The following is a 25546-nucleotide window of genomic DNA, read 5'->3' as shown; positions in this document are numbered from 1 at the left end:
AATGAACGCCAGAGAAATACAGATTTTATTGGAATAACCCATTTAGGATACCCTGTATGAATGGTCATTGTACAGGAAGAGAAAAAAAAAATTGCTGGTAGCTGGGTGTACAATCCATATATTGAGAAATCATAAAAAACGCTGATACAGCAAGGAATGATACATAAATGTATTGAATGAAAACACTTCAGGGTCTCTTTATTAACGTTTTCACTCAAGATGCACACACGATTCAATCGTGATCATCAATAAATAGAAACCTCAGAGAAAAACTGCACTTTCGGGCCAAATCCTTTATTTGCCCTTAAATAGTGAGGGGTATCTGTCTTGAACTTAACCTGGTGGGGAGGAGGCCACTCCAATCAGACAATGGAGGGTATTAATAAAGATGAGCCAATTACAAAGCCCTAAACTGCAAACTCTGGAAAAAAAAACCCTTTCAGGATACTGTTTTTTATGCTTTCTTCAGGGAATAGAAAAAAAGAAAAAGGAAGAGGTTTCCGCACTTCTTGTGCAGTTATTCCTATAAAGAGTATTTCCACTTTTGCAGCCAAATATAAATAACATCTACATTATATTTTTTACATGTTCACATTCACATAGCAAAATACCTAAAGCAATACTTCACCCAAAAGGGGGTAAGTTCCACTTGTTTGAATCCTCCCCTTTCCTCTTTAAGGACTGGTTTTGTCGGCTACCACTAGATCAAGTTGGATCACTTCAAAAGTTCAGCCCCCCCCCCCATCCCCCCGACACATCACAGGTACCACAAGACTCAATTCACAAAGCGCAGTGCCCTGCTCACATGTGCAATGGGAAGCTGGCTGTGAAGCCGCAAAGTTAAGACGCCAGCTCCTGGACCCAAGGCCAATTGAAGAATTGGCTCAGGTGAGGACAGAGCTGGATCCCTGAATAGGCAAGTGTCCTCATTTTAAAAATCAGCAGATACAGTATTTGTAGCTGCTGACACTGAATTTTTTGGAGAGAGACTGGAGCTCCTCTTTAAAACATAATGCAGCTTTTTAAATGTTCTTTTCTGGAAATTCCAGCCTGAAAAATCCTGATAGTGCTTTTTATGAGGAGACCGGACAGCTGTGTATGCCACAATTAACCCTGTCTATACTGTACATGCAGAACTTCATTATCAAATTAACCTAGATTTGAACACTTTCTGGCATTGTTCAGATACCCTTAAGAGTCAGCCATGAGACTTTCCCCTGAGAAACATCTAAAAAAGGTAGGACATTTTTTTTCTTATTTTTTTAGGTATGCGGTGTGAATGGCAATACAACCATATAGTGGGGTTTTCTCAAACGTTACTGCATAAGTGGATATACGCTTTAAGGAAGACCAACTGGTAAACAGATTTTATTTAAACCTGTCCAAAACATGATACACTCACTTTAAAGAGTTTTTCATTGAACTTCTTTTAATTTTACATCTTCTCAAGATTCAAATTCAAAGTCAAAATAATTTTGATCAAAGTAATGTATTCTGACATATCCATCCTCTCCACCGCTGCTGTAACTGTGAAAGAGAGACAGAAATTGTCATATCAGTCTGCTGTTCAAGATGCATGTAATGGAATTTTTCCTCTAACAGATTATAAAAAAATAACAAAACAAAATATGATGTAGTAGCTGTGAATCAATTCATATTAGTATCAGCTAGGCAGATTCCAATCCGCTGACCACTTCAGACCTTCTACAGTCTTTCCCCCTACCTGTCCAGTGAAAGTTGAATGTCCTACAAAAAATATGAACTGTACTGCTTAAGGCCTCATTCCCACTTGTGCGACTTCTCATGCGACTTTGGACCCCAAAGTCACATGACAAGTCGCAACCCATGTTTCCCAATGAGTACTGTACATATCTGTGCGACTTAAAAGTCGCAGCGACTTTAAAGTAGTTCCTGCAGCACTACTTTGGTCTGACTTTCATGTGACATGAGGGCCAAATACTTCAATGTAAACCCTCAAAAGTGGTACGAAAGTCGCACCTACATGATATACATGCGAGTTGTGGGTGACTTTGTAGAGCACAATCAATTACACTGGTTAAAGCCAAAGTCGCAACAAATTCGCACTCAGCCTTAATTGCACTGTAAAGTCAAATCTCTCCAAAACCTACAATTCACCTGTTTTCTGGCTGGCAAGCCAAATTACATGTAAGTAAATATCTGCTGCAAGGGCTATCAACTCCAAACCTCACTCTACGTTGTCCATCGTGGTTCTCAGACCTTGCTTAGTCCCCCTTCAAAGACACATGCATAACTCATTAGGTTTATTTCACAAGCAGAAAGTATGGCACATAAACATCAATAAACCACCTTAATGCATTTTGCATGTTACATGTTTATTCATAAGGTTTGATGCTTAGCCTTATGACCAGGTATCCAGCATGCACAACGCATTAAGGTAGTTTGTTAATGCTTATGTGATGTACCTTGTAAAATATACCTATCCACTTATGTACAGGTGCATCTCATAAAATTAGAATATCAAAAAGTTAATTTATTTCAGTAATTCAATTCAAAAAGTGAAACTCATATTTCAAGCATTTCTTTCTTTTAATTTTAAGGATTTTGGCTTACAGCTAGTGAAAACCTAAAATTCAGTATCATTACATAAGAGCAATAAAAAAAAAGAAGGATTTTTAATACAGAAATTTCGGCTTACTGAAAAGTATTACAGTACAGTATGCACTCAATACTTGGTCGGGGCTCCTTTTGCATTAATTACTGCATCAATGCGGTATGGCACGTAGGTGATCAGACTGTGGCACTGCTGATATGGTATGAAAGCCCAGGTTCCTTTGACCAACACCAGCAGATGACACATGGCTCCCCAAATCATCACTGACTGGAAACTTCACACTGGACCTCATGCAACGTGGATTTAGTGCCTCTCCACTCTTTTTCCAGATTCTGGGACCTTGATTTCCAAAATAAATGCAAACTTTTCCACAGTCTGTAATGATTTGGGGAGCCATGTCACCTGCTGGTGTTGGTCCACTGTGTTTTATCAAGTCCATAGTCAGCGCAGTCCTTCTAGCAAGAAATTCTAGAGCTCTTAATGCTTCTCTCTAGGGCTGCAACAAACTATTTTTTTCATAATCAATTAGTTGGTCGATTATTGTTTTGATTAATCGAATAATAACCTTAAAAAAAGTGTGGTGTATAATTTAGTTAATATGTATAAATAACCAACTATATGGTTAGGGTGCAAAATCTCTAATCCACTAAGAATAAACAGACAGAAGGAATTTAATGTATATACTGTTCGAGGTTGAATCTGGTAAATATCAGACTCAGCGATCAAATTTTTTATTTAAAGAAAAAAAAAAATGTAAGACTGTTTTGCCAATTTTCAGACATAAGTATTATGTATGACAGACTCCCTTGTCATAGGCAGGTGGCTTGATAAAAGCTACCTGAGCCTGCTGTCACTTATGCTGGCTATACAAAACGTCTTCCTTCAAAACATTTTTTTTTTTAAGAACAATTATTTGATTTTTCTAATCGTTAGTGGGGGTCATATCAACGCTAGTTTCCGACCACAGTGGTGGGAAAATTTGTAGGAGCAGAAAAAAAACTTCTTGGTCAAAGAAATTTTCAGTGTATGTCATTTTTGTTCAGAAATTACATTTTAAAACAGTGTTAAGCAAGTGAAATGTTCAAATAACATTATTTCATTCAGCGAGTGTACAAAGATTTTGCTTATGAATATTCTCATCCGAAAATCAATACGTGTATGGCCAGCATAAGGCTCAGTTAATGCCTATGCAGTTTGCTTTTGATTCGTTTCTGCAGTGCTTTTTGTTTTGTATTTTTGCACACGCGATTTTGCTGTGATATGTGTTTTGCCTTTTCTTATGCTTTTTTTGGTCAATTTGTTGTTGGGCAGATTAAAAATGCAAATTGCTGCAAAAACGCACTACATGCTTTTCGGCAGCTTTTCCATTGAAGTCTATTGAACCAAAAAAAGCAAAGTTTTGCGTTGACCCTTTCCAAATTAAAGCAGCTGAAAAAAGCATAGATGTGAACGTGTTCCATAGGAAACCATGTTAAATGAACTGTAGTGAGTTTCTGCAAAAAGCACCAAAAAAAATGCATAGATGTGAACCAGGCCTAAGACGTTAAGTAGCAGTAGCATGCTTTTTTTTTTTGTATCACCTGTCATAATGGGGTTAAAAAACTTTAAATGAGCCCTTTATAGTACAAAAAGAGCAGATAATCGCTACATTAAGGGGTTCATTTATACTGTGAAGCAGTGAAAGTAATATATATTATATATTTCAAAATAAATACACACAGAAGTAGGATATATGGGCATTTTAACTAGGATTCAGACATGAAGCTATATGAAGGGTGGAAGGGAGACCTAAATCTTTTATATTAAAGTAGTACTAAAAGCTGAGACTTTTTTTCATGGATATGATCATTTTAAACATAATGTACAATACTGGTAACATTTTCTGCCCAGGACTACATGTCCCATGAGGCATTGCTCCTCACACATTCACAAGTTCTCAGGCACTTACTGACATGTATGGATGGTGTACTGAGCTGTATGTGTGCTGCACTGTGTCTTCCGACATGTATGGATGGTGTACTGAGCTGTATGTGTACTGCACTGTGTCTTCTGACATGTATAGACGATGTACTGAGCTGTATTTCCTGATATGTAAACAAATAATGCATTCTGTATGCAGGCCAACTAATCGGCTGACCAACCAATCAATTATGAAAATAGTTGACAACTATTTTCATAATTGATTAGTTGTCAATTAATCGATTAGTTGTTTTGGCCTTACTTCCCTCTGCTGACCAGCTTCATGGAGATGCTTATTTAATTTTGCAGCAGGACTTGGCACCTGCCCACAATGCCAAAAGTATCAATACCTGGTTTAATGATCATGGTATCACTGTGCTTGATTGGCCAGCAAACTCACCCGACCTAAACCCCATATAGAATCTGTGGGTTATTGTCAAGAGGAAGATGAGAAACACCATACCCAACAATGCAGATAAGCTGAAGTACCAATACTTGGTCTAATGATCATGGTATCCCTGTGTTTGATTGGCCAGTAAACTCGACTGACCTAAACACCATAGATAATGTATGGGGTATTGTCAAGAGGAAAATGGGAGACCCAACAATGCAGATGAGCTGAAAGCCACTATCAAAGCAACCCGGGCCTTCCATAACACCTCAGCAGTGCCACAGGCTGATCGCCTCAATGCCACTCAGTATTGATGCAGTAGTTCATGCAAAAGGAGCTCCGACCAAGTATTGAGTGCATACTATATTGTACATGGACAGACTTTTCAGTAAATCAACATTTCTGTATTGAAAATCCTTTTTTTTTTTTTTTTTTTTTTTTTATTGGTCTTATGTAATCTAATTTTCTGAGATACTGAATTTTGGGTATTCACAAGCTGTAAGCTATAATTATCAAAATTAAAAGAAAGACGTGCTTGATATACATTACTCTGTGTGCAACACATCTATATAAAATATATGAGTTTTACTTTTTGAATTAAATTACTAAAATAAATTAACTTATTCTAATTTTTCAGCCACCCGTTTTTACTACTCCCCAACTGCCCATCTAAAAGAGACCTAATTTATAAACTATTTCCTACCTATTATTTCTAGTGTCAGGTGTTTATTTTCTACGTTTTACACACTTGCAGTCCTTCCTAGGTCCAAAATTAATATGGAGCAGAATTAGGTCATGCCCTCCACAAGAGTCCCAGTTTCTCATGTGGCTCCTTGGGATAATTAATTGCCCACCCCTGGTCTACTGGACTTTTACTTAACCTCCATATTACACCCATACATCATCTCCAAAATGACACCAACTCCCCTATCCCAGACAAAAGTCCCATGAACACTCTCCCCAGATTGCAGACACCTGCAGGTAGCCTAAATTCTTTAGATTTTTTTTTTTTAACTTATGCTTACCTTTTGCCATCTGGGTGGAAAGCTAAACTGTTGATGGGTCCAAAATGGCCCTTCACTCTTCCAAATTCTTCTTCAACACCGACATGGAAAAACCTGTTGTAAAAAATATTAGCCTCCAGTACTTTCAGAAAAATTATCGATCTACTCCTTTAAAAATTTTGCTTACCTCGCTTCAAATTTACCAATCCTGGTTGAGGTTGTGGTCACATCCATGGCTTCCTGTCCTCCTCCAAGAACAACCTGCAAAGATAACTAGATGAATGACTCAAAATCGATTTTCAATTTCATTAAACTCAACACTTAATAAAAGGGGATTAACAAAATGGAATAAAGATCAATTGTTATTTGAAAAGTAGTATCACTTTATCCTACAAATCTGTATAAAATACCCCAGGATCCCTCCTGTTGTTGCTGACCAGCATGGACGAACAGTTTGCCCTCTCATAGCGCTTTTTTCCAACCACGCTGCTAGCAAGGAGACGAGTACATAATGAGAGCTGATTGACAGCACTCGTCTCTGGTAGCAAGCACAAGCTGGGAGATGAGCGCCATCATACAGTAGAGGGTGGGGTCAGCTCCTTTCACAACACACGCAAAAGCTCAGCCAATGGCGCAGGGCGTTATGTTCTATCTGATGGTAAATGTTTACTAGTAGACTGCAGATCTATCAAAAAGCTTTGCAGGATTTTTATTCTGTGCTGATATTTCTTTCAAGAACTTCACCACTATTAAAAACAGAGATACAGTGAGGTAAACATACTCCAATGTTACATGATTCAATCACTTGTGACACTATCCATAAGAGATGACAGTACAGTAAAACCTTGGATTTTGCAAGTAACTGGGTCTGCGAGAGTTTTACAAGACAAGCTAATTTTTTTTTATAAATTTTAACTTCATAAAATGAGCGAGGTCTTGCAATACGAGTAGTGTCTGAGTATAAAAGAGAAGTGAAATCCTATTTTAGTCAATGAAAGCTGTCCTAATTAGCACTACTGAAGTCCCTCCGACTTTAGAAAAGTTTCCCGTACTACTTCAAGAAGACTTCTATCCCACTTGTGCCCATAGACTTTAAGGAGGGTTTGTGAAAAAAAAAACACGCTTATGCTCAAAAAAGCTTAATAAAAACATGCACAAAAGCACAAAAAAGCACAAGCTTCTTCAAGCTGAAGTGCCTGTAAAAGCAGCTTTTTTTTTTCTTTTTTTAGCTGCAGTGTGCATGAGCCCTATGTTAGATCCTCAGCTTAACTGATGTGATTTGGATCTGACATTACAGGAAGATTACCCAGGCATTCCCTGAAGCTGCCTCAAAGTTACCTTGAAGTCACATTGCTATAATCTTGTTATATGGACTATAGATTGAAGGACTTATTATATAAATAAGTGGTTGTGGAACAAATTACCCAAGTTTCCATAATTTCTTATGGGAAAATTTGCTTTGATATACGAGTGCTTAGAGTGAAGTGAATTATGCTCGCAATCCAAAGTTTTACTGTACTTTTATTTGAGAAAGTGAAGTCAGCAAAATTCTCAAATCAGGGATTTTGTTTTGGATCAGTGTCTGTTTAATTAGCATACATAGTTGGAGGGAATCCCCGGCAAGGTACTTTTTACAATAGCAAAATCTCCTTAAATGGAACACAAGGAGATATGCAATCCTCCAACCATTAATACAGGCTCAGATGGTTAAAAGAGAAGTATGGCAAAAGCTTTTTCAGCCAAAGTTCTCTTGAGGGTCACAGAAGTGCATTTACTTGTGCTTTCCCGTGACCTAGAATAAGCTAAATTCCGCTGTTGGTTGACGTCACAGAGCAGCTCCAGGCTCTGGATGGATCGAGATCGTATTGTCAGGATCCATCCAGCTGCCTGATTGGCATCTGTAGACAGCTGAGCCCGCTTCCTCTCTATATTATGTAGAGAGAAAGGCAAAATATAAAATCCGTTTATTTGAATCCAAAAGTTAAAATCAATCCAAGATACAGTCCATGATACAGTCAGAGACAAGGGATGAAAGCTAGTTACGACTAAGCGGACGTTTATCCGTGAAACGCGTCAACTGCTATGTTTTCATCCATTGTCTCTGACTGTATCTTGGATTGATTTTAACTTTTGGATTCAAACAAACGGATTTTATATTTTGCACCTTCAAGTTCGAGTGCGGCTGCCTTTCTCTCTACATAATATAGCTGTCTGGACTGCGGATCCTAGCTGAACCTTGCCTTGATGGTCAGGATTATTTTCTCACCTGAGCGGTTTCCTAGCCTCTTTTGCTGATCTGTGACTCCGCTCCCTCTCTAGTCCAGTGAGTGCTGGAGGGGCAGAGTGGAGAGCAATGACTGGCAGTTACAGCTCTCTGCTCAGAGCAGACTCAGAGCCAGGCGATCGGCAGTCATGTGATTGCATAGTTCTCGGTCTAAGAGGCAACCTGGACAGCTGCAGCATTGAGAGTATGGACGTTTGTTTTTTAGTAACACAATACATATTTCCTTTAACCTCTTCCCATCCAGCCCCAGTAAATAAATAGCCGGACAGGAGAAGCGCCAATGCGGGTTGACATACCTGTACATCGTATTCCCACAGCCGATCATTGCCCTGGTAACATGTGATCGCTGTGACCAATCACAGCGAGCACATGAACAGTAATAAACAATGCGTTTTTTTTCCCTGTCCCTCTGTCAGCACTGGGGTCACATTAGCTGCGTGGGGGATAGAAAATGAGGAAGAAGAAATTCTAGAACACTAGTCTGAAGAAGCCTGGAGCTCCCTTTTAAGTATGCTGACATGAGGTGAGCAAAGAAAGTTGAAATTGTTATCCATGCTTACTGTAATTTTGCTTTCTGGGCTCTTCCCATGTAAAAATAATGCAGAGAATGTCCTTTATCTGCCCCCCTAAATATTACCTGAGCCCGATCACAATACAGCACCGTGTCTGAGAGCAACAGCACTGCTCGCTCTCTTCCCCCCCCCCCTCACTAGAATCACTGGCCCCGGCTGCTGTCAATCAAATGAGTGAGGGGGAGCGGGGCTGAGCCGAATCATGTGTGTCAATACACACACATAGTGAGGCTCGGCATCTAGCCCAAACGAGCGCCCCCCATAACAAGCGGCTTGCTGTGGGGCACTCGGAAGGCAAGAGAAGCCAGGAGTGCTGCTGGCAGACCCCAGAAGAGAAGGATCGGGGCTTCTTTGTGCAAAATAATTGCACCGACCAGGTAGGTATAATTTTTTTTTTTTTTTTTAAAGAGAGGAGAGAACCTTTACAATCACTTGAAGTATGGCTAACAAAATAAACAGCAATAGGGAAAGCATAATACTAAATACATTTCACATTAACATAAAGCTCTTGGTTCCACAACTATATGACAATGCAGAGGTTTTAGATTTATTTTGGAAATGTAGTTGAAAATGGGGATAACCCACACTGGAAACAAACTAATGGCAGACCCTGGTACGTTTCAGAATAGGAATGTAGACAAATTCTTAAATAATTCCTTACATGGTCATATATTGGAGACACTGCTGCAGAGTTCACTGGTCTCTCAGTGCGAAAGCTCTTTTGGTGCTCCAATGTTGTGCTGTCAAACAGCTGTAAAGAGAAAAACACAATTCAAAAATGAAACATTACCATTAGAAATATTTGTGTGCCTATATACAGCATTGTTTATTCAGGTCTGTAATCAAAGGCATTCAACAGTCAGTTGAACCAAAAGTTGGTTCAGGTTCAAAATTCAATAACTATATACACTCACTGAGCAATTTATTGAAAATACAAATACTAGGTAGAGCCTCCCTTTGCACTCAACACACGTTAAAAATCTCCTGTTCCACCAAATTTCAAAAGGTGTTCTAATATATATATATATATATATATATATATATATATATATATTATATACACACATACACATACACACAGACAGTATATCCAGTGACTAACCTATCATCTATGTGCCGCAGCAGAGATCAAAATTCAACGGTCTATTTATGGTGAACCTGTACCCTAAGAAGCCTCTGCTTTCTGTTCTTGGCTGACAGATATAGAACCCAACATAGTCTTCTGCTGTTGAAGGCTATGGTCTCAAGATTCAGCATGCTGTAAATTTGTAAAGATTATCGCAGTTACTGTAGCCTGTCAACTAAAATTCTGGCCATTCTTCTCTGACCTTACTCAAGTATTTAAATCTATTGAACCGCTGCTCATTGGATTTTTTTTATTGTACCATTCTGAAAAAACTCAAGAGAAAGTTTACAGAAAATCCTAGGAGTTAAAGAGTATAAAAATAAATAAAACTCAGTCCAGCCTGTTTGCCACCAACAATCATGCCATAGTCAAAATCACTGAGATTACATTTTTTCCCCCATTCTAGTGTTTAATGTGAAAATTTCCTGAAGCTAGCTGACGGTTGTTCTGAACTCTCCTTTTATCCTGCAGCACAAACTTTCTCTCTACTCCCCCGCCACTCTCTTCAGCCACCAGAAGTCCACATGGAGACCAGGCATGGAGACAGTCCACAGGACTTTGCTCTTGAAAGCTGAAAATAGTAATGGGGGAGTGAAGTAAAGGCTAGTATGTGCTGCTGGGGATGGTGAAGTAAAGAAGTAAAGTGATCTTTTTGCTATGCCCTACATGGGCATAGAAAATAGTCCCCTTTAATATTCAGTTATTTTAATAGGCTTGCTCATTACCATCACTATACGAAATATAGGTTGGTTTTAATTGTACTACAGTAAAAGGGCTTTGTTTTCTCCTGTTAATTGGAGTTATGAAAGTGTATTAAAAGTAAATATTTCAAAGAGTAAGGGGAGTGTGTGACAGAATAATGCTCCACAATTGTTTTTTTTTTTTTGTGTAAGGAGTACGGGATCTAATAAGGCAGAGGGAGTGGGGGTACAAGGGTCTCAAGTGGACACATCAGGCTAGGGCAAGTCAGGTAAGATGAAGGAGGTTAGGGGTTGGGTGAACATTCACTGCTGCCTGGCAAAACATGGAAATGCCCTAGGAAGCTTTCAATGTAGCAGTGGAACTGAATTTTGTCCAACCAGACCAAACCTGTAGGAGTGGATTGATTTGATTGTTGTCATCTGCAGCATTATCGCATTCATAATGGTGGCATACTGTATGTAGTGAAAGCACAAATCTCTGTTGATTACCAACATCTAGCGATAGCTGCCCAGGATGCAGATAGAAAGAATCTGAAGAGGTCTCCTCTAAATGCACTTACTAGAACCAGGGAGCATAGATACTGCCGCAATCTTGGGGGTTACTGTTATCTGTGTAGATGGCACAGTACAGTAGACTTGAAAAGTTGCACTTTACTGCAACCCCACCATATGTAAAAGTATTTCTCTTTACGTTTGTGACTTTGCCAACAAGTGTCAGAGGAGAAAGGGAACATGAGGTAAAAGGCAAAATTTTTTAAAGATCTCCAGCATTATTAAAAAAATCAGGCCCAACTGCTAAACACTGGGTACCAAAGATAAAAGAGAAATGTAATATTAAAATAAAGGAACATGGAAAAAATCCCAAATAGTCGTAGCACTATCACAACAAAAATAACCGAAGAAAAGCATATGCTTACCTTTGCACTGCAATCCTTGGATGCTGTGACAAACATGGTCATATCCCTGGAAACTTGAATATCATTGATCTGCTTTGAGTGCTCTTTGACATTGGTCACTATCTCACCAGACTGCAAAATAAATATATTAAAATCACTTTAAATATATGTTTATTTATTTTTTTCTAAATATGTTACATAGTCCATTTGTACATAAACCTTATACTGCGGTGGATTTTTTTTTTCACCATTTGACATTGTACTGACTTCAGAACTTTAGACCGAACTTTTAAAGACAACTTATAATTTAAGTAAACGGCAGAAAAGGTTTTACAAGTTATCCAATTCATGCAAGTTCAATATTGACAACGAAAAATATACATGATAATAATAAGTATACTAAGCAAAGCTTTATGGATTATTTTACAATATGTAATGGCGGAACAAGAGCATATATAAAAATGAATCCTAGAAAATTATACACATTGATTTGTGTTGAACAATGAATACATTTGGCTTACCTTTGCACTGTACAGATTTAATTCCCCATTTTCATGGCCAGCGATGATGTTCTCGCCCAACGGCCCCCAGACAGCACTAGTAATCTTGGACTCACTGCAGCTGATCTTCATGTATGGTTCATTAGCATCTGCCAAAGTAAAATGACTAAATACGTAAAAATTGAAAAATGCTGTGAAAAATGACTTGCTCTGTGAGAATTTAAAGAATTACTAATGGTAAGCATCTTATACTCACCTGCTCTGTGTAATTGTTTTGCACAGAGTGGCCCCAAATCACCTCTTCTCCTGTCTCATGCCAGCGATCTTGACTCCATATCTTGCTCCATAGACGTACACAGCGGGACTTGGCCCTGCCCCCGTTTTCTTCTCGCTGCCTTTGATTGACAGCAGCAGGAGCCCGAGTCCCTGTGTGAAGAGGAAGAAAAGGGAGAAAAGATGCAGCTGTGCACAGCGCTGGATCTCCCCTCTCTTCCCCTTCACACAGGGAGGTGGGGGGACAGAAAGCTATAAAAACGTTTTTTTTTACATAAATGCAGGAAATGCATTAAGGTAAAAAATATATTGGCTTTGGAACCACTTTTTAATAAAGAGCAAATATTTTAGTAATATGATGTTTTAGCTACCTTTGTTTTTAAAATAAGGCTCAAAACCCATTGGTTAAATATTGCAGGCATTATACAAATTTGAACAAAAGATCTGATTCAAATGAACCACTTCCAAGACACAGTACCATATTATAATAGTGCGGCAGCTAAATACAGTGGTAAAGCAGCTACGTAGGCTGGCTCTGTGGGCCACCAATGGCAGCCATGGTACAGCTACAAACTCAGGAGAATTTCAATTGTCAGCTCCTGGGCCCCCACTTATGCTATAGAGTGCTTTACAAAATCACCATCTTCAATATTTCCCACTGTTTGGATATCAAACACTGCCCTTTTTCAGCTCCAGCAACAGGTCACTCACTGTAAATATGATCTACTGCTTGCAGATAGTAATGCGCAAGTATAGTTGACCCATTTCCATAGAGATGTATACACTTTACCAATCTGCTACTTAATATAAAATTGCATTCATGAAATAGCCTAGTAATCAGAAGATTGGCAATTGTGTAGCGCAGGATTCGATAAACTCCAGGCACCAGGTCACCATTGCGACCAGAAGTTTGGATCTGCTCCGGCCGAATATCCTCTATACCCCACGCACGCCTCCCCGCTATGTATCCCTGGCTCTGTTTGCCCATCTGCAGGCCGAGGACTGGCAATGCAGGTACCTCCGGGTAGGGAGGGGGGACCACCTATGCCCGTCTAGTTGACCTGGAAGTGATGTGTCAACATTATTTCCGGGTCTCCGTTGACCGGGGTCCCCATCAAGGCCGTGAAAGAATCGAATGCAGTGTGATGTGCATTGCATTAGATTACATTCAGTGGAGCACAGGGGGACATGCGGGGTCTTTTTGACCCTGGATGTCTCATTAAAGAGAACCCTTCACCAAAAGTAATCATCACATAGGGGACTTTTTGTCCCCTATGTGATAAAAAAAAAAAAGAACTCAACATAAATAAAATAAAATATTTTATTTGTAAAAAATAAAAGTTACACCCAAACACATAAAATCCCCCCCCCCCCGAAACTTTTTTAGTCCCCCACCCCAACATACACACGTACAAACGGAAATGCAGCGATGGGGCACCTACACATGAAAATGTAGATTGTGATAGACGTTACAGTGTCGTCTATGGATAATAGAGGCTACTGACATGTTTAAAGCTTGACATGTTGGGTATCCATTTACTCGACGCAACCTCAGCCTTTATATTTTACCGAAAAATGGGCAATTAATTGCATTTTCGTTTTGCTGTCTCACTGCCTGTCAGTAGCCACTGGAATGCGATCTGAACGTGAATCGGGCTTCAGAGGCAAGAGAGATTTAGAAGCATGTCTAAATGGGGAGGCTTTACATCAAGGGACTGAACAGATCTGTAATGTCCCTTTTTTGAAACTAAACACAGTCCCTTCCTCTGCAACCTGAGCTTTCTTCCAGACATGAGAGGGGCCTTACTTAAATATCATTTTAATGAGTCAATCTCTCATATCGAATATTTAGGTATTAACCTGAAACAATCTCCTCAAAATTTATATTCAGCCAATTTTATTTCATAGAAAGTGTAATGGTGCGCTAATGAGAAAGTACTTATAAAAGATAAGCAAATAAGTGTTGAACATATACGAGTTCTAAAATAAATACTACTCAATGAATATAAGGTATGATGAGCAACAACAGCAAGGTGAATGCATTCAATCAATACAAAATAAGCAGGCACTGAGTGATAAAACAAGGTGTTCTAAGGCATTTCATATTGTGCTAGTATGTTATGCATACTAGCACATTATGCTATTGTCCCACAGGATGTTTTTATTTTATTTATTTATTCTGCAGCGGTTTACTACCACTTAAAATATCCAAATAAACCAACTCCCCATTTTAGGTTTCCAAATGGGAGAGCAATCTTAAAAGTAGCAAAACCTCAGAAGACTGGCAACAAATATAGCCCACAGTCTCATGTTCTATTAACGTGTTGATCAATGAAACAACTTGTAGGGTTCTCACTTGATGGTACGGTACATGGTTCCAAGTAGACTGGCACGCCTCCAACCTGCTCAATCCAATTTGTGCTTTAGGTGCTGTAATTTTGCTAGAGATGTGCTTCATACCTGGTGGACATGTCCCAGGTAGGTTTTGGACCAAGGTATTTAAACTCCCACATACACTACTTAATTGTTCCCTTTCCAAAGACACGTGGCTTGCGCTTCTCCAACTCAACCTTCCTTCACTTACTAAATTACAATTTAAGCTTACAACATGTGTGCTTTTAGCAGCTAAACAAACTATCTCTAAAGCATGGAAAAAATAATTTGTACATTTTGCAGAGGTTAAACAGGTTTGGACTCATTCTTTGTCAATGAGAAACTTCCAAGCATACTTATGAACAACAACAAGAAATTCCTCAACTTATGGTCCCCATTGATACAATATGTCCATGCCTCACTAACCAAACAAAAGTTAAGCTTCTCTAGCAATTACTGTAGGGAAAAGCACATTAGAAAATCTGGAGCTTTCTCCTTTTCCCTCTAAATCTTTACTCTTCTCTCATTACCCCCAAGGGGGTTTCCCCATTTTTGGCTTATACATAATACCCCTCAATATCCTTGCTCATCCCCCCTTCTCTTATCCTACCTCACTTTCTCTTTTTATCCCTTCTTTTCATTTTTGAATACCTTTTTAATAACTAATGAGCATTAATTCTCTCTGAATTAATGCTCATTAGCATAAACCTGTTATAAGTGTTGACTATGATACTTTACAAATACTTTTCCTATGTAAACCTATTAATAATGACAATGATCAAAATAGATTTAGATTTGTAATTGTGAAAACCTTTCAAATAAAAATTACTGATAGTGAAAAAGGGGTAAAATTTTACAGTCCTGAAGTGGTTTGTTGCTATGTCTAAGGTAATAAGTTATCGAAAAAACAGTGCTGACAGGAAAGAGAACCATTTCCAGTCAAAATCTGTACACAAGAATTTTAGAAATCACTGCAAGCATTTATATTTTTCCACTCTTCATAAAACCTCACCAATTTGGGATGGATCTCTTAGGTCAAAGAAGCTGACAAAGCATTGATAACCCATTTGCTTGTCTGTGGAAAACATGATGATGTTGCCTCCAAAGTCAAATCCACAGGTCCTGACAGCTGAATTAGTCTCTAGGAGGGCTAGCTGCTTCCCTAAAATACAAAAAGAAAGGCAATTATGATAAAAAGCAGACAAAAAAGTAGTAAGTTTCAGTCAGAATATTATTAATTAGCAGGCATTTGATCAGCCATAATGTTATGACTAACCACCCCATTTTGAGTAGATCACCAAAACAGCCCAGACCCATCAAGGCATGGACTCCACTAGACCTATGAAGGTATGCTGTGGTATCTACATCCGGCACCCCCCTTCATCTGCCTGGCTGTGCCAGATGCCAGCTGTCTTCCACTCTTGGCTGCTTAGCCTCTTACAGAGCTTTCCCTTCCTACCCTGCTTCTCTCTAATCTTGTGAGCACATTTATTTAAATTTAATAAATTCTTGTTTTTAACTACTAAATTATGGGGGCCCGTGCATCTGTCTTTTTTCCCTTTCTATGCATTTTAGATGGAGCATCCCCCAAGGCTGCAGTGTCCACCTAGTCAATTTATTAGTTATTTGTCTAGAACTCTGCTACCCACTCATCAAGATGATAAACTGTAGTTAATTTATTGGTTCCTTTGCAGATGGCACATGATGGGTTAGACTAATACCATACTTAACCCACTCTCCCTTGCCTAACCATTCAGGTCCTGTTCAGCTGTTCCCTGTGTCTCACAGTGGGCACCCCACTGGGAGTTTTTTGCCTTAAGGTGATGCACATGCACCCGGCCACCCACATGAAGTAAAAGAAAATGCGATTTGATCAGGCCACTTTCTTCCATTGCGGCAAAGCAGTGTGTCCTGACACCTTTCCATCAGAACCAGCATTAGCTTTTTCAACAATTTGAGCACTCATTCTGGGAAGACGTCATATGATGTCTTTCCATTCCTGGTGCGCTGAGATCGGTGGTGCGTTGTGTCCCTCGGATAATACAGCACATCACCGACCACGGTAAAGAGCCTATGATGTAGACTCCTTACCATGTTATGATTGTACTAGCTATTTATTTCCACAGACATCCCTTTTATCTTTACAATACATAAGCACTGCTTAATTACATTGCAATGCTGAAATACTGCATATGCCAATTCTTCTAAATAAAAAAACAAACAATGACCAGAAATAAGTCAGTCATTCTCAACAAGATTCCCAGAAGCACTTACCTGTTTGACAGTCCCATAATCTGCAAGAGTTATCTGCTGATCCAGAGAGTACATGACGTGTATCCCCTGAACATGCAATTAAAGAAATTAAGATGCAAAGATGTGGAGCTCATTTCATACTAAAAACATAAAAGTTGTAGTAAACTCTGTTTTACCACTCATACCTACAGATAAGCCTATAATAAAGGCTTACCTATAGGTACTGTGAATATCTCCTAAACCTGCACAGTTTAGGAGATATTTAGAGTGCATGCAGCCGGTGACGTCCCTGCTGAATGCGCTCTGAAGGTCCAGTATACTATGTCGGACATTCAGAGCCCGTGAACAGCCAAATTCAGCGCACATGCGTGGGAGTGACGCCATCGCAAGGCGGCTCATGTAGCCAGAGGCCGCATACTCAGAAGACCAGGTGAAGATGGAAGCCCTCTCAGTGGTGACAGTGTGTCGCTACAGGGCTTTGTTTAGCAAGTCTCTCATGTGATGCATACTAGCACATTATGACATTGCCTTGCAGGGGAAATTTTGTTTTTCTTCAACTGCAGTTTACTATCACTTTAAAGGACGTGTACACCCTAACTGAATGATATTTACTATGCTAAAGAGCAGAGTATCAAACATTGTACTGCTGAACTCCTGCAGCCTTTTATGAGTCACTTCCTTTCTATATACACGCTAGCAACTGCTGCATGTTGCTTCTCAGGGAAGGTTTCCTGATGGGGACAACAGTGAAACATGTCTGTGCAATGTGCATTACCATGTCTGCTTGCAGTCTCCAGAACAAGTTACAGGGTGACAATGCAGAAGCACAATTTGGAGAAAGGGACAGGGAGATGTCCCCTGACAACATGAGTGCTTGCACAAGGACTTTCATGGCAGGACCATTGTGTAGTATATAAGTGAAAGCTACTTTAACATACAAAGTACTTTAACATGTTAAAGTTTGAGATTTAAGTGATTAGGTAAGGGCTTGACTAATTTGGTTTGAATCTAGGAACCAGTTTTTTTTTTAACTACAAAGCTTTATTTTAACGACAAAACCCCTTCTCTTATGTAGCCAGAAGCCGGTAAAATGGCTGGCTTCTGTCGAAGAGGGCATGACCGAAAAATGTCTGCTGACTGGCATCCAATCAGCGCTATCAGCCAATGGCTAAGAGTGCTGACCGATGTGTTCTGGCGGGGGGGGTCGTCCCCTGTCAGAACACAATAGCTCAGCAGGGAGCTCCTTGCGAGATCTCCGAATCTGGCATGCATCTAGTCAAGGACATGGTGATGGATGCTGGTATACAAACTGGTCCTATATTGTATAAATGTCAGAGATCCAATTTGCTCAGCACAGGACCTTCTGAAGATCACAGGCTCAGGGGGACCCTGTCATACTGGAAACCTGCTCCTCCAACTCCAGTGAGCTGGCCCCGCCCTGAACCCCCATAATATGATCCACGCCATGGCAGAGAGAAGAAGCGGAGAGGAGATTTCAGGTGCACAAGCACGGCCAGGGAAGGTGCAGGTGGAGCTGCCACCCTTGGCACAGAACATCAGACAGAAAATCCTGCCAGTCAAGTGCCTGCTCTCTTTCCGTTCCCTCCGCTGCCTTCTGTGACTGACTTCTGCCACTCTGCCACTGGAGTAGGGCGTTCTGATGCCGGGAAACCACGGACTCCACAACCCCAAACATCCCTGAGCCGGGCCGCCGACTCCCCCAGCCTGCTCCAGCAATGCCTCAAGGGAGGGTGGCAGCAGCAGTTGGGATGACTAGCCACCGAAGATCCACTAACTTTACTAGACTCTGCTGGCCATTCAATCTTCTCGCTGTATCAGCTGCTGCCACGCCGCTCTCTTTCTGCTCCATCCTCAGGGCGTCTTCATCCCTGTTAATCACATTCCCCATGATGATAGTGGCGCCCCACAGTCTGCTCTGTAATGGCAGCTGAGGTGAAGCACCTGTAACTAAAAAAAACCCAGGTATACGTGATTTTTAACAGAGAAGAGTATCTGTAGGTTTCATTTCCAACACAAATCTTTAAACCAAGAAATAATCCTCTTGTTTTTAACCACTTGCCGACCAGGTCTCTGTGTTCATCCAACAAGTCCATCCCCCACACAGTTAGAGAGCATCCCCTAGGGACACACTTAACCCTTTGATTGCCCCTGGTGTAAAACCCTTCCCTGAGAGTGTAATTTGTACAGTAACAGTGCATAGTTTTAGCACTGATTATTGTAATGTCATTTGTCCCCCATAAAGTGTAAGTCAAGTGTCCGATCTGCCCGCTGCAATGTCCCAGTCCTGCTAAAAATCGCTGATTGCCACCATTACAAGTAAAAAAGTAAATAAAGATGACATCTTTCCCCTAGTTTGTAGATGCGATAACTTTTGCGCAAACCAATCAATCAATATACACTTATTGGGATGAGTTTTAATTTTGATTTTTAATTAATTTTTTTTTTAATGGGAATGTTTTATAACAGAAAGTAAAAAACAAAAAAAAAATTATCAGAATTGTTGCTCTTTTTGTTTATAGCAAAAAAATAAAAAATTGCAGAGGATCAAATACCACCAAAAGAAAGCTCTATTTCTTGGAAAAAAGGACATCAATTTTATTTGGGTACAGTGTCACAGGACTGCGCAATTGTCAGTTAAAGTAAAGCAGTGCCGTATCACAAAAAAAATGGCCTGTTTATTAAGGGGGTAAAACCTTCTGGTCCTTAAGTGGTTAATAGAAGTGAAACATGCAGATATCTTCTATTTTTACAAAGGATCTACTGTGCTTTGCCCTGGTTTATCGGAAGGTTTTTTAGCTCCTTTAAAGTAGAACTACAAGCAAAACTTTTTTTTTTTCCATTTTAGATAGAGTAAGGGAGGGTTATAACCCCATGTCCTGTAATATTTATTTTTGCCATCGTTGTCCCATTGAGATTTACCTTCACTTCCTGTCCCATAGCCAAACAGGAAGTGAGAGGAAATCACTGCAAATTAAGGGAATTCCTTGGGGACCCCCAGGTCACCATAACTGTTTCTGGGGACAATCCAAAAATTTCCTTTTACTTTCAATGATAATGGTGAACCGGACAAATAAAGAGGGTGAATCTCCCGAGTGGGGGCACAGACAGCAATTAAAACCGACAGGTGTTCTAATCCATCTCCACTCTATTCATACAAAAAAGTTATACTTTTAAATCTACCTCATTATAGCCTGTTTGATCTTACCTTTCACTTTTCACTAAGGGCCCTCCCTGATGCATTGCAGCAACATATTTGAATGGCCTGCCAAAAAACTAGAATGGGGAAAAAAAAACAAACAACTTACCAGCACCTTTTTTCAGATACAGAGAACATAGAGGTTGATTTACTAACAGCAAATATAATGTGCACTGTAAGTGCAGTTGCGCTCGATCTGAGGGGGAAGCTCTGAAATTAGGGGAGGCTCTGCTGATTTCTATCATTCAATCGTGTGCAAGCAAAAATGCTGTTTATTTTTTTTCCTTACATGACCCCCTCAGATCTAGAGCAACTGCACTTGCAGTGCACAGACTTTTTGCCTTTAGTAAATCAACCCCATAGTGTTGTTGGAGAAGTGCTTTTGCGTGCTATTCAAAATGAATGGCACCGCAATACACCACGGCATGTTGGCTGCAATGCTTAGGTTTGACTCTAGCCTAATCAATTTTAAAAACTTCAATGATCTCATTCCTATTCAAGCATTTCAAACAATGTATTCAAGTGAACCTGTGTTGACATCAATCAGCAAAATAAAAAAAAGAAGCTGTAGAGTAGGTACTGCAAGGTGCCCATTTTGAAAGAACTGCCTTCATGCCCCCTGCTGCAGAATATTCCTCAAATAATACACTTAAAGCACACAGCTAAGTACACAAGTAGAATAAATACTGCATTTGTGAGCTGTGATAAGTGTGTGTGTATATAAATACACACACATGCACTCTTGAGTTTAGGATGATCTGTACACAAAATTAGGATTTTTTTTTTTTTTTTTACTATTCACAGATTATTTAATTACCGTGGAAATGTATTATATCCCACCAAATTATTGTAATTGGCCTTCAGTAATTTAAAGGATACAGTCAACATCAACACACCACACTGCTCCAGTGTGGCCATTGTAGGTACCAAGCCGCTCTCCATTCACAGAATACCAAGCATTTACAACCTAGAAGTAAAAAACACAAATTATTATTAGAAGAGTAGAGGGATGGTTGCACTTCCCATAGGATGCAATCAGAATTTATTAATAAAGTAAAAAAAAGGCACAGGATGTAACAAGCATCATGCAGGGGACTAAAGGATGACGCATTTCACACGACTAAGTGTGCTATATCAAAACTTTATCTGTCTTGACAAATTATTATTAAACATGAAAAATAGTATGGGAAGGATAACTCTAAATTACAAGTAAAACATGTGCATCATAAAAAAAAAAAAAAAAAAAAAACACAACAGACCAGATGCAGATTTGTGCCCTGGCAAGCACATTTCTGGGCAAACCATTTACTGATGTTGTAGCAAAAAACAAAACACTCAAGGATAGACGTTTGGTCATGTATCTCCAGGCAGATAAATGTATTCATTAATACGTCATGAAATTATTTTTTCTAAGATGGAAGCAGTACCTTAATTCTACCTCTGCAATCCCATGTACAGCAGAGCTCAGACTGGGAGAGGGAGAAGCAGCACAAGCAGCCAGTCGTGTTGCAATGTTTATAAGCTAACAATGATCATGCTGATAAGAGGAGACAGCAGCATGAGAGAGAGGAGCTCATCAGTCTGCTGCTTCTCCATTCACTCCCCAATCAAAGGCTGGGGGGGGGGACAGAGCTGTAAATGTTAGTGAACAGCAGCAGAAAAAAAAAAACACAACAGGTGTCCTGCGGCTCCTGCCATACCAGACAGGACTGAATGAATGAATGAATAAAAATAGAATGCCTTTGGCAGGTAAATTAACTCTTCTATACATGTTTATTTAGCCATTGGCCTGACATTTGGCTTAGACTTCCGCTTAAGTGGAAACCTCTTGTGCCCTCCAAAAGAATATGGGAAAACAGATTCTGCTAGTTTACTTCCCATATTTTGGATTCCTTACAAATGATCATAATTCAGGGAATTAACACTTTTCAATATAAATGAAATGGCATTCACCATAAGCAGCTGTAGAGAAACAAATATATGAATGGCACTTCATTCTTATCAGCCCTTAGAACTGTCCTCAAAAAAAAAAAAAAAAAAAAAAAAAAAAAAAACCCACGCAGCCAAACCTGACACTTTAAAGCAGGGGTCTTCAAACTTTCTAAATGAAGGGCCATTTTACTGTCCTTAGGGGGGGGGCGGACTGTGGCTGGGGGGGTGGGTGGGAGTAGAAAGTGCAATGCTGTCAATGGGAGTAAGCTAGTCCACATTGTTGGCATCAGTGGGGGGGGGAGCGCTGCCCCATTGTTGGCATCAGTGGGGAGTACTGCCCCATTGTTGGAATCAGTGGCGAGTACTGCCCCATTATTGGCATCAGTGGGAGGGGGAGTGCTGCCCCATTGTTGGCATCAGTGGGGAGTACTGCCCCATTGTTGGAATCAGTGGCGAGTACTGCCCCATTGTTGGCATCAGTGGGAGGGGGAGTGCTGCCCCATTGTTGGCATCAGTGGGAGGGAGGGGGGAGTACTGCCCCATTGTTGGCAGTGGGGGGGTGCTTCCCCATTGTTGGCATCAGTGTGGGGGGAGGGAGAGTACTACCCATTGTTGGCATCAGTGGGAGGGAGGGGGGGAGTACTGCCCCATTGTTGGCAGTGGGGGGGTGCTTCCCCATTGTTGGCATCAGTGGGGGGGGAGGGAGAGTACTACCCATTGTTGGCATCAGTGGGGGGGAGTGCTGCCTCATTGCTAGCATCAGTGAGGGAGGGTGGGGGGGGGGGGGGGAGTACTGCCCCATAGCTGGCATCTGGGGGGGGGGGGGTGAAAAATAAAATATGCAAAGAGTATGATAACTTAAAAAAGGACTATACATAAAGACCTATATAAATTAATCAATATTGCATTAGTAATACTGTAACATCAATCAGTACCAGTCACTCAAAGTCGCACACGTAAAGGTGAGTCTCTGGATATCCAAAGAACATTTTTAAATTTAATCTCCCAAAGACAGCAGAAGGCAAAAACCATACAAGATGATATTCAAAATGTCCATATAAAGCTAGAGATATTCTAACCAAGTCCATAATTTGGGCAGCTACTAAATAGAAATTACAGATATCCTCAACAGGGAATCAGAGCATCCCATGCATACCCAAACATGATGCATAAGAGGAAGGAGGGAGATGCAAAGGAACCATAGTGGTATCACACCTTTCATATGGTTAATGTTCACATAAAAAAAGAAAAAAAAAAAAAAAAAAAAAGATAGATAGATAGATAGATAGATAGATAGATATAAGCTTTTCACTCAAGAATTGATTGTTTGGTGCCAATTTTATCGCTTTTTTTTTTGATGACTGTAATAGTTCATCTCACTGTGCCCATGCTAATACAGCATACTAATTTATAAAAAGCAATGACATGCAAGTGGCTCACGGAAATAAACTGAAGCATTTATATCCAGCTGTATACTTACTGGGTCCTTAGCAACTGTAAACAGCAAGTCACCATCACGGTTGTACTTTATCTGAGTAATAGACCTCTCATGGCCCTGAAGCAGGATTGGTCTCTAATAATGAAGAAAAGATTAATAAATTATAAGTTTCAAATATCAAAATAAAAATTGGTTAATGTATAAAAGTGTTTCTGTATAGAGCTTGTCCCTATCTGAAGAAGCACAACAGTGCACTGCATTATAACCACATCAAATCAATTTATTTATGCTTCCAGTTCTGTAATGGTAATTAATATGCACACCCAACATCTTGCATGCAGCAGGTACGATGTGCTTTACATGCAATGCAATAGTATGTGTCCCTTTAAAGTGACACTGGTTTTAAAAAAAAAATGATATTCATATATTCATTAACAGAAAAATTTACCTTCTACCTCCCTTTCTCTTTTAGAGTGATACCCAATGCTTTCATTGCTCTCAGCCTCCTCAAGGTCTCCAGTTTTTTATGCTGCTTCTCAATCCCACTTCCTGTTAAGAGGGTGACTACATTTGTTCTCCATGGTCCCACTGAATGTAGAACCATAACCCACCTCTCTTACTCCTACCGGCATTTTATACCCTAATGCAGCAAATGCAATAGGGTAAAAAAAAAAAAAAAAGATTTGTGTTTAGAAGTACAGTACTTTAAAGAGGAGCCCAGGGCTCCTTCAGAAAAAAGTGAAAGTTAGCAGCTACAAATACTGTAGCTGCTGACTTTTAATATTGGGAAACTTACCTGTCCAGGGATCCCACTATGTCCTCACCCGAGCTGCTTAGGGTACAGGTGCCAGCATCTCTAGTAAGGGAAACAAGAAGTGAAGCTTTGAGGCTTCACGGCCTGTTTCCTACTGAGCATGCCCGAGTCACGCTGCACCTTGTGAATGGTCCCATAGTCTGTCAAAACCAGGTACACAATCCCCTACCAAGAAGTGCCAAATGTGGTAGGTGAGGGTGCAAACAAGCAAAGCTTTCCCTCTTGGGCGGAGCTGCGCTTTACGGATTTTTGTGACTCCAAAGCTTTGTCTTTAAAAAAGTGTATCTCTAGCTCTAGTTAGAACCTTGCCTTTTTTCTGGGTTCTCTGTGGCACTGTTCAGGAGATTTTCCCTCACTTTCTATAGCCCCGTACACAAGTACTGATCGTCAGCCGAACGATCCGCCGTCTTTTGTCCAGGGCTGTCGTGTCTGTTGAAAACTGCAAAAGACTGCACACGAATTTTGTCGGCCAACAACAGCCGACTGCAGAAGTGATGTCATGTAATGGTTAACTTTCCTTGTCTTTTTTCTTCTCTGAGCATGCCCAGTCTTGCTAATCTGCTGTCTGTCGGCCGAAATCTGTACTGACTGGCGAACAATCGGCCGTTCTGGTGTTGGCCAACAAAAATTTTAATGCCTGCACGACAGATTCTGTTCGGCCAAAAATGCGCTGTCGGCTGTCGGAAGCATCATACTAACAAGCCTACAATCGGCCGATCGGTCGTCGGCCGAATATTTACGGCCGACAATCGGTACGTGTGTACAGGGCTTTAATCTGTGAAATATCTCCAACAGGAACACAATTACACTATCTTCAGCAGGGCTGAAGTACAAAATTCCAGTCTGCCCCACTGACAACTTTGTCCCCAGAACAGGAAGTAAAATCACTTCAACAGGACACTGAATAAAACAGAAACCAGAAAGGGATTTTAATATTCCCTTATTGTATCCAAAGTTAATTTCACAAAAGTTTTCCAGACTTATTCAAAGAAGTGATTTTATTCTTTAAACTGAACTCTGGTATTAGAAGGCCAAAGAAGCTCTTGACATAATATGAAAGCATTTTGCGCATCCATGCACATGGTGGACTTACCGCTAAAGAGCCCTTTCATACCAATGCATTTTTCCTGTGTTTTTACCTTGCAAGAAAAAAAGTGTCCCTTTAAATTCTATGGGACTCCTTATACCACTGCGTTATGGGTGCAGTGCATTTAAAAAAA

The 25546-nt window shown here is 40.1% G+C and overlaps 1 protein-coding gene across 1 annotated transcript; it reads right to left on the bottom strand.

The window, feature by feature from the left end:
* Positions 1-1411: 1411 nt before the first annotated feature.
* EIF3I (eukaryotic translation initiation factor 3 subunit I) lies at positions 1412-24144 on the bottom strand (the record flags this gene model as incomplete). The annotated part of the gene is made up of 11 exons (XM_082246395.1): positions 1412-1527; positions 5969-6061; positions 6135-6208; positions 9465-9554; positions 11548-11658; positions 12048-12175; positions 15685-15834; positions 16947-17012; positions 21022-21109; positions 23555-23647; positions 24124-24144. 11 exons carry the CDS (start codon positions 24142-24144, stop codon positions 1446-1448), a joined length of 996 nt encoding a protein of 331 aa, XP_082102521.1. The 3' UTR covers positions 1412-1445.
* Between the last annotated feature and the right edge of the window lie 1402 nt (positions 24145-25546).

The sequence above is a fragment of the Pelophylax lessonae genome, assembly GCF_965119305.1.
Source record: "Pelophylax lessonae genome assembly, chromosome: 2".
Taxonomy (NCBI): Eukaryota; Metazoa; Chordata; class Amphibia; order Anura; family Ranidae; genus Pelophylax; species Pelophylax lessonae.
This window is presented reverse-complemented; position numbering and strand designations above follow the sequence as displayed.